This window comes from Leptodactylus fuscus, unplaced genomic scaffold (genome assembly GCF_031893055.1).
Source record: "Leptodactylus fuscus isolate aLepFus1 unplaced genomic scaffold, aLepFus1.hap2 HAP2_SCAFFOLD_190, whole genome shotgun sequence".
NCBI classification, from domain to species: domain Eukaryota; kingdom Metazoa; phylum Chordata; class Amphibia; order Anura; family Leptodactylidae; genus Leptodactylus; species Leptodactylus fuscus.
In genome coordinates, this window is record NW_027440213.1 from 143,616 (window position 1) to 154,269 (window position 10,654).

General features: G+C 39.0%; 1 protein-coding gene across 1 annotated transcript in view; it reads right to left on the reverse strand.

Moving 5' to 3' along the window:
* LOC142187319 (transmembrane protease serine 3-like) overlaps nucleotides 1-10,654 on the reverse strand; it is a 62,205-nt gene that overhangs the window by 31,533 nt on the left and 20,018 nt on the right. Inside the window, exons 9-10 of the mRNA XM_075261543.1 lie at nucleotides 9,612-9,754; nucleotides 3,371-3,523 (exon numbers count right to left, since the gene is read on the reverse strand). Of these exons, the coding sequence (XP_075117644.1) occupies nucleotides 3,371-3,523; nucleotides 9,612-9,754 (296 nt within the window). The remainder of the gene's footprint in view (nucleotides 1-3,370; nucleotides 3,524-9,611; nucleotides 9,755-10,654) is intronic.

The window sequence follows — 10,654 nt, forward strand, 5'->3', positions numbered from 1 at the left end:
TCTCAGCCTCCTGTATCTCAGCCCCCTTTATCTCAGCCTCCTGTATCTCAGCCCCCTATATCTCAGCCTCCTGTATCTCAGCCCCCTATATCTCAGCCTCCTGTATCTCAGCCCCCTATATCTCAGCCTCCTGTATCTCAGCCTCCTGTATCTCAGCCTCCTGTATCTCAGCCCCCTATATCTCAGCCTCCTGTATCTCAGTCCACTATATCTCAGCCTCCTGTATCTCAGCCCCCTATATCTCAGCCTCCTGTATCTCAGCCCCCTGTATCTCAGCCTCCTGTATCTCAGCCTCCTATATCTCAGCCCCCTGTATCTCAGCTTCCTGTATCTCAGCCCCCTGTATCTCAGCTTCCTGTATCTCAGCCCCCTGTATCTCAGCCTCCTGTATCTCAGCCTCCTGTATCTCAGCCCCCTGTATCTCAGCCTCCTGTATCTCAGCCCCCTATATCTAAGCCTCCTGTATCTCAGCCTCCTGTATCTCAGCCTCCTGTATCTCAGCCCCCTATATCTCAGCCTCCTGTATCTCAGTCCCCTATATCTCAGCCTCCTGTATCTCAGCCCCCTATATCTCAGCCTCCTGTATCTCAGCCCCCTGTATCTCAGCCTCCTGTATCTCAGCCTCCTGTATCTCAGCCTCCTGTATCTCAGCCCCCTGTATCTCAGCCTCCTGTATCTCAGCCCCCTGTATCTCAGCCCCCTGTATCTCAGCTTCCTGTATCCCAGCCCCCTGTATCTCAGTTTCCTGTATCTCAGCCCCCTGTATCTCAGCCTCCTGTATCTCAGCCTCCTGTATCTCAGCCCCCTGTATCTCAGCCTCCTGTATCTCAGCCCCCTATATCTCAGCCTCCTGTATCTCAGCCCCCTATATCTCAGCCTCCTGTATCTCAGCCCCCTATATCTCAGCCTCCTGTATCTCAGCCCCCTATATCTCAGCCCCCTACATCTCAGCCCCCTATATCTCAGCCTCCTGTATCTCAGCCTCCTGTATCTCAACCTCCTGTATCTCAGCCTCCTATATCTCAGCCCCCTGTATCTCAGCTTCCTGTATCTCAGCCCCCTGTATCTCAGCCTCCTGTATCTCAGCCTCCTGTATCTCAGCCCCCTGTATCTCAGCCTCCTGTATCTCAGCCCCCTATATCTCAGCCTCCTGTACCTCAGCCCCCTATATCTCAGCCTCCTGTATCTCAGCCCCATATATATCTCAGCCTCCTATATCTCAGTCCCCTATATCTCAGCCTCCTGTATCTCAGCCCCCTATATCTCAGCCTCATGTATCTCAGCTTCCTGTATCTCAGCCTCCTATATCTCAGCCTCCTGTATCTCAGCCTCCTGTATCTCAGCCTCCTATATCTCAGCCTCCTGTATCTCAGCCTCCTGTATCTCAGCCCCCTGTATCTCAGCCTCCTATATCTCAGCCTCCTATATCTCAGCCCCCTGTATCTCAGCCCCCTGTATCTCAGCCTCCTGTATCTCAGCCTGCCGTATCTCAGCCTCCTATAGCTCAGCCTCATGTATCTCAACCTCCTGTATCTCAGCCTGCCGTATCTCAGCCTCCTGTATCTCAGCCTCCTATATCTCAGTCCCCTATATCTCAGCCTCCTGTATCTCAGCCTCCTATATCTCAGCCTCCTATATCTCAGCCTCCTATATCTCAGCCTCCTATATCTCAGCCCCCTGTATCTCAGCCTCCTGTATCTCAGCCCCCTGTATCTCAGCCTTCTATATCTCAGCCTCCTGTATCTCAGCCTCCTGTATCTCAGCCTCCTATATCTCAGCCCCCTATATCTCAGCCTCCTATATCTCAGCCCCCTGTATCTCAGCCTCCTGTATCTCAGCCCCCTGTATCTCAGCCTCCTGTATCTCAGCCCCCTATATCTCAGCTTCCTGTATCTCAGCCTCCTATATCTCAGCCTCCTATATCTCAGCCCCCTGTATCTCAGCCTCCTGTATCTCAGCCCCCTGTATCTCAGCCTCCTGTATCTCAGCCCCCTATATCTCAGCTTCCTGTATCTCAGCCTCCTATATCTCAGCCTCCTGTATCTCAGCCCCCTGTATCTCAGCCCCCTGTATCTCAGCCTGCCGTATCTCAGCCTCCTGTATCTCAGCCTCCTGTATCTCAGCCCCCTATATCTCAGCCTCCTATATCTCAGCCCCCTATATCTCAGCCTCCTATATCTCAGCCCCCTGTATCTCAGCCTCCTGTATCTCAGCCCCCTGTATCTCAGCTTCCTGTATCTCAGCCCCCTGTATCTCAGCCTCCTGTATCTCAGCCTCCTGTATCTCAGCCCCCTGTATCTCAGCCTCCTGTATCTCAGCCTCCTGTATCTCAGCCTCCTGTATCTCAGCCCCCTGTATCTCAGCCTCGGGGTCACAGCTAAGTCTTCTGGTTTTGGTAAATGGAGGACCACAGACTTTGTATTTTTTTAAGATTCCCATGAAGTAGAGACGTGTTCACATGTTGGTGACGAAACCTCCTGTAAAATAAACCTCACCAGCCCCACAAACCAAACAGGCACAATCTGAGCGGCAGCAGATAATGGGAGTGAGCGGCGGGCGTATCTCTGCAGTGTGAGCACAGAGGGCGAGAACACCCGGCCCGGCCTCTGCAGGTCAATATTGGCTCAGGCTCCTCACACCCTTCTGACCATCGCCTGCTTATCTGTGCAGAGCCGGAGGGGGACACATTCTGGGACCCCCTTATATAGAAGGCGAGCCCCTCACTCCAGGGGCCCTAATACCTTGTAATGCTTTATCCCCCCTGAGGTGGCGCTGCAAGGAAATGCAACACATCCGGCCATGTCCACCTGCAGGTCACATCTGCTGCTTATGCTGTGACCATCTTGTAAGACCTGGACAAACCCTCTAAGTATCACAATGACCCTGTAACAGCCTTACAGTCCGGGCAGCAGAACCCCCAATAACAGCTGCAGGGCCCTCAGCACAGGGGCCCCCCTAAATACCACCGGGCCCCACTAATAATGAGAAGCACTGATAGTGCCGCATACTGGCCAAGTACCTGCAGCAATGACCCCAAACATAGGCACAATCTCCTAATATCTACAGCAGTGCCCCCCCCTAACAGACAGACTGACCCCCCCCCCCCCCCAACAATGCCTCCCCAATAACCGTCATACCGCCCCACTACCTGTCATGTCCATATGAATCCACCGAAACTGTCCATTCCTACTGACGTGACTGCGGGGTCTCCCTATAAGTGACGCTCCCCCGGGCTGCTGCTCTACCTCAGACAGACCCGAACCCCAATCATATGGAAACCGGGGCAAGAGGGTATTACCAAACTATAGAGACCCCCCTGTATATGTGCAGCCCTGTACGACGTGTCACATAGGGGGCAGTACACAATTACCTCCATCTGTATATGGATCCAGTCCAGGAAAGAAGTGATCCGGGTGTAAACTCCAGGCTTATACCGCAGGGCACAACCAACACCCCAACTAGTGGTGCCCATCAGTTTCCAAACCTTTCTATCTTCACAGGCCAAGGGACCTCCACTGTCCCCCTACAAGACCACACAAAATGTACAGTATTATAGAAGATATATCTAGAGGAGCAGTATTATAGTAGTTATATTCTTGTACATAGGAGTAGTATTATAGTAGTTATATTCTTGTACATAGGAGTAGTATTATAGTAGTTATATTCTTGTACATAGGAGTAGTATTATAGTAGTTATATTCTTGTACATAGGAGTAGTATTATAGTAGTTATATTCTTGTACATAGGAGTAGTATTATAGTAGTTATATTCTTGTATATAGGAGTAGTATTATAGTAGTTATATTCTTGTACATAGGAGTAGTATTATAGTAGTTATATTCTTGTACATAGGAGTAGTATTATAGTAGTTATATTCTTGTATATAGGAGTAGTATTATAGTAGTTATATTCTTGTACATAGGAGTAGTATTATAGTAGTTATATTCTTGTATATAGGAGTAGTATTATAGTAGTTATATTCTTGTATATAGGAGTAGTATTATAGTAGTTATATTCTTGTACATAGGAGTAGTATTATAGTAGTTATATTCTTGTACATAGGAGGTAGTATTATAGTAGTTATATTCTTGTACATAGGAGTAGTATTATAGTAGTTATATTCTTGTACATAGGAGCAGTATTATAGTAGTTATATTCTTGTACATAGGAGTAGTATTATAGTAGTTATATTCTTGTACATAGGGGGCAGTATTATAGTAGTTATATTCTTGTACATAGGAGTAGTATTATAGTAGTTATATTCTTGTACATAGGAGGTAGTATTATAGTAGTTATATTCTTGTACATAGGAGCAGTATTATAGTAGTTATATTCTTGTACATAGGGGGCAGTATTATAGTAGTTATATTCTTGTACATAGGGGGCAGTATTATAGTAGTTATATTCTTGTACATAGGAGTAGTATTATAGTAGTTATATTCTTGTACATAGGGGCAGTATTATAGTAGTTATATTCTTGTACATAGGAGAAGTATTATAGTAGTTATATTCTTGTACATAGGAGGTAGTAATAATAATAATAATAATACATTTTATTTATATAGCGCCAACATATTCCGCAGCGCTGTACAATTTATAGGGTTCAGATACAGACATACATAACAAAGAACGTCATTTCACACAATGGGACTGAGGGCCCTGCTCAAAAGAGCTTACAATCTATGAGATAGAGGGGGTGACACAAGAGGTAGCAGGGGCGGCATTGCTTATACAGTGTTCAGACAATTTTGTGCATTAGGAATTGTGATAGGCTTGTCTGAAAAGATGCGTCTTTAGTTTGCGTTTGAAACTGTAGAAGTTGGGAGTTAATCTTATTGTCCGGGGTAGAGCATTCCAGAGAAGTGGTGCAGCTCGGGAAAAGTCTTGTATACGAGCGTGGGAGGTTCTGATAATAGAGGATGTAAGTGTTAGGTCATTGAGTGAGCGGAGAGCACGGGTTGGGCGGTAGACAGAGATGAGGGAAGAAATGTAGGGAGGTGCGGCATTATGGAGAGCCTTGTGGATGAGAGTAATAACTTTATATTTTATTCTATAATAATGAATAGGCAGCCAATGTAGCGACTGGCACAGACCGGAGGCCTCGCTGTAGCGTCTAGCCTGATAGATGAGCCTGGCCGCTGCATTCAGAATAGATTGTAGAGGAGAGAGTTTAGTGAGGGGAAGACCGATTAGTAAGGAATTACAGTAGTCAAGGCGAGAATGAATCAGAGAGACAATAAGTGTCTTTAGTGTATCTCTGGTAAGGAAAGGGCGTATTCTGGAGATGTTTTTGAGGTGGAGGTGACATGAACGTGCGAGTGATTCAATATGAGGGGTGAAGGAAAGGTCTGCGTCAAATATGACCCCAAGGCAGCGGGCATGCTGCCTAGGAGTTATAGTAAGGCCTGAGACTGCAATCGATATTAGTATTATAGTAGTTATATTCTTATACATAGGAGGTAGTATTATAGTAGTTATATCCCTGTACATAGGAGTAGTATTATAGTAGTTATATTCTTGTACATAGGAGGTAGTATTATAGTAGTTATATTCTTGTACATAGGAGCAGTATTATAGTAGTTATATTCTTGTACATAGGAGTAGTATTATAGTAGTTATATTCTTGTACATAGGAGCAGTATTATAGTAGTTATATTCTTGTACATAGGAGCAGTATTATAGTAGTTATATTCTTGTACATAGGAGGTAGTATTATAGTAGTTATATTCTTGTATATAGGAGTAGTATTATAGTAGTTATATTCTTGTACATAGGAGTAGTATTATAGTAGTTATATTCTTGTACATAGGAGTAGTATTATAGTAGTATATTCTTGTACATAGGAGTAGTATTATAGTAGTATATTCTTGTACATAGGAGTAGTATTATAGTAGTTATATTCTTGTACATAGGAGTAGTATTATAGTAGTTATATTCTTGTAGCATAGGAGTAGTATTATAGTAGTATATTCTTTTACATAGGAGGTAGTATTATAGTAGTTATATTCTTGTACATAGGAGCAGTATTATAGTAGTTATATTCTTGTACATAGGAGCAGTATTAGTAGTTATATTCTTGTACTAGTTGGGTAGTATTATAGTAGTTATATTCTTGTATATAGGAGTAGTATTATAGTAGTATATTCTTGTACATAGGAGTAGTATTATAGTAGTTATATTCTTGTACATAGGAGTAGTATTATAGTAGTTATATTTCTTGTACATAGGAGCAGTATTATAGTAGTTATATTCTTGTACATAGGAGCAGTATTATAGTAGTTATATTCTTGTACATAGGAGGTAGTATTATAGTAGTTATATTCTTGTATATAGGAGTAGTATTATAGTAGTTATATTCTTGTACATAGGAGTAGTATTATAGTAGTTATATTCTTGTACATAGGAGTAGTATTATAGTAGTATATTCTTGTACATAGGAGTAGTATTATAGTAGTATATTCTTGTACATAGGAGTAGTATTATAGTAGTTATATTCTTGTACATAGGAGTAGTATTATAGTAGTTATATTCTTGTACATAGGAGTAGTATTATAGTAGTATATTCTTTTACATAGGAGGTAGTAATTATGTAGTTATATTCTTGTACGTAGGAGCTAGTATTATATAGTATATATCTTGTACATAGGGAGTAGTATATAGTAGTTATTTCTTGTACATAGGAGTAGTATTATAGTAGTTATCCCTGTACATAGGAGTAGTATTATAGTAGTTATATTCTTGTACATAGGAGTAGTATTATAGTAGTTATATTCTTGCACATAGGAGTAGTATTATAGTAGTTATATTCTTGTACATAGGAGTAGTATTATAGTAGTTTTATTCTTGTACATAGGAGGTAGTATTATAGTAGTTATATTCTTGTACATAGGAGGTAGTATTATAGTAGTATTATATTCTTGTACATAGGAGTAGTATTATAGTAGTTATATTCTTGTACATAGGAGTAGTATTATAGTAGTTATATTCTTGTATAGGAGGTAGTATTTAGTAGTTATATTCTTGTATATAGGAGTAGTATTATAGTAGTTATATTCTTGTACATAGGAGGTAGTATTATAGTAGTTTATATTCTTGTACATTAGGAGTAGTATTATAGTAGTTATATTCTTGTACATAGGAGCAGGTATTATTAGTAGTTATATTCTTGTACATAGGAGTAGTATTATAGTAGTTATATTCTTGTACATAGGAGTAGTATTATAGTAGTTATATTCTTGTACATAGGAGGTAGTATTATAGTAGTTATATTCTTGTACATAGGAGTAGTATTATAGTAGTTATATTCATTGTACATAGGAGGTAGTATTATAGTAGTTATATTCACTTGTACATAGGAGCAGTATTATAGTAGTTATATTCTTGTACATAGGAGCAGTATTATAGTAGTTATATTCTTGTACATAGGAGTAGTATTATAGTAGTTATATTCTTGTACATAGGAGTAGTATTATAGTAGTTATATTCTTGTACATAGGAGTAGTATTATAGTAGTTATATTCTTGTACATAGGAGTAGTATTATAGTAGTTATATTCTTGTACATAGGAGCAGTATTATAGTAGTTATATTCCTGTACATAGGAGGTAGTATTATAGTAGTTATATTCTTGTACATAGGAGTAGTATTATAGTAGTTATATTCTTGTACATAGGAGGTAGTATTATAGTAGTTATATTCTTGTACATAGGAGTAGTATTATAGTAGTTATATTCTTGTACATAGGAGGTAGTATTATAGTAGTTATATTCCTGTACATAGGAGCAGTATTATAGTAGTTATATTCTTGTACATAGGAGGTAGTATTATAGTAGTTATATTCTTGTACATAGGAGGTAGTATTATAGTAGTTATATTCTTGTATATAGGAGTAGTATTATAGTAGTTATATTCTTGTACATAGGAGCAGTATTATAGTAGTTATATTCTTGTACATAGGAGGTAGTATTATAGTAGTTATATTCTTGTACATAGGAGTAGTATTATAGTAGTTATATTCCTGTACATAGGAGCAGTATTATAGTAGTTATATTCTTGTACATAGGAGGTAGTATTATAGTAGTTATATTCTTGTACATAGGAGGTAGTATTATAGTAGTTATATTCCTGTACATAGGAGCAGTATTATAGTAGTTATATTCTTGTACATAGGAGGTAGTATTATAGTAGTTATATTCTTGTACATAGGAGGTAGTATTATAGTAGTTATATTCCTGTACATAGGAGCAGTATTATAGTAGTTATATTCTTGTACATAGGAGGTAGTATTATAGTAGTTATATTCTTGTACATAGGAGGTAGTATTATAGTAGTTATATTCTTGTATATAGGAGTAGTATTATAGTAGTTATATTCTTGTACATAGGAGTAGTATTATAGTAGTTATATTCTTGTACATAGGAGGTAGTATTATAGTAGTTATATTCCTGTACATAGGAGCAGTATTATAGTAGTTATATTCTTGTACATAGGAGGTAGTATTATAGTAGTTATATTCTTGTACATAGGAGGTAGTATTATAGTAGTTATATTCTTGTATATAGGAGTAGTATTATAGTAGTTATATTCTTGTACATAGGAGTAGTATTATAGTAGTTATATTCTTGTACATAGGAGGTAGTATTATAGTAGTTATATTCCTGTACATAGGAGCAGTATTATAGTAGTTATATTCTTGTACATAGGAGGTAGTATTATAGTAGTTATATTCTTGTACATAGGAGTAGTATTATAGTAGTTATATTCTTGTACATAGGAGTAGTATTATAGTAGTTATATTCTTGTACATAGGAGCAGTATTATAGTAGTTATATTCTTGTATATAGGAGTAGTATTATAGTAGTTATATTCTTGTGTATAGGGGGTAGTATTATAGTAGTTATATTCTTGTACATAGGAGCAGTATTATAGTAGTTATATTCTTGTACATAGGAGTAGTATTATAGTAGTTATATTCTTGTACATAGGAGTAGTATTATAGTAGTTATATTCTTGTACATAGGAGCAGTATTATAGTAGTTATATTCTTGTACATAGGAGTAGTATTATAGTAGTTATATTCTTGTACATATTAGTATTATAGTAGTTATATTCTTGTACATAGGAGGTAGTATTATAGTAGTTATATTCTTGTACATAGGAGTAGTATTATAGTAGTTATATTCTTGTACATAGTAGTATTATAGTAGTTATATTCTTGTACATAGGAGTAGTATTATAGTAGTTATATTCTTGTACATAGGAGTAGTATTATAGTAGTTATATTCTTGTACATAGGAGGTAGTATTATAGTAGTTATATTCTTGTACATAGGAGCAGTATTATAGTAGTTATATTCTTGTACATAGGAACAGTATTATAGTAGTTATATTCTTGTACATATTAGTATTATAGTAGTTATATTCTTGTATATAGGAGTAGTATTATAGTGAATTATAGTATGTATTATATATAATATTATATTAGGATTTCCAATGTGATATAACATTTATGTGACAGTACAGAATATCCGTCCGCGCCCGGTATTGTTGATTCTCAGGGAGGGTTTAGTTATTTGTTGAGTTTTATATCTAATTAATAAATTCTCTCTCACTACCTGACAAGTGTCTACTCCTCCTTCCAGGAAGCCGGCGCACAGCATAGACGGTTTTATGACCCCACCATAGATATATTTTGTATTACAGACTTTATTTGATATCAGAGGTACTCCAGCATAGTCCATTGTCTGGGATGTGTCCCCTGTAAAATAATGGAAAGACAAAAGATCATAGATAAAATGATACACACTATTATGGGGGATCTGTAGGTGACACTGTCTTGGGGCATTTGTTATGGGGCTCTGTCTCTCTGTTCTGCCTGGTATTGCAGTGAATGTTCTCTACATGCAGTACCACATACAGCCAGTGGACAGGTGTGGCGCTATTTTGTGCATATTACCCTGATCCTCTACGAGCAGCATTTTCTACTTCCAATCCCTATAATTATCATTCTTCTTCTCAGTGATGAATAATACATAAACCCTCAAACTTCTCCTCTTTGTAACTGCGCCATTTTCCGTCGGGGCGGGGGATGTCGCGCGCCGCACACTTAGACTTCACTTCTTATTTTCTTCCTTTGCTTTTTGTCTTGAATACTGAAACCTTTTCGCCCGTCTCGCTAACTCGCCACCTGCTGCGATCCCATTGCTGCGGCGAATCGGTAATAATACAGCCATTTCCATGGCAACCGTGTGTGATGCAACGAATTCAGCAGCAGAAGAATAAGCCGCTTCCTAATCCCTCATTTAAATATCTTTCACAAAGCGCCGAGCCGATGCAGCGCCGCCATTACAGAAAGAAAAGTACGAAAACAACACAAAATAATAACACGGATCCCGGGGCCGCCGAAACTATCAGAAAGAATCTAGCAGAGGGTCTGGGGAATAATGTGAGGGGAGACGGCGGGATGTGAATATATATATATATACAGGCAGAGCGCAACGCACGGGACACTGAGAAGATCAACACTTATATATTATTACGCGCATGGCCCCTTAAATTTAAAGGAATGTTCCACTGGTCAGTTCTGCCTAGTGCGGGGCCTGAGACTATGTGTGTCATGCTCCGCCCCCTCAGGCTTTGGCCGAATCCTGCCTAACTA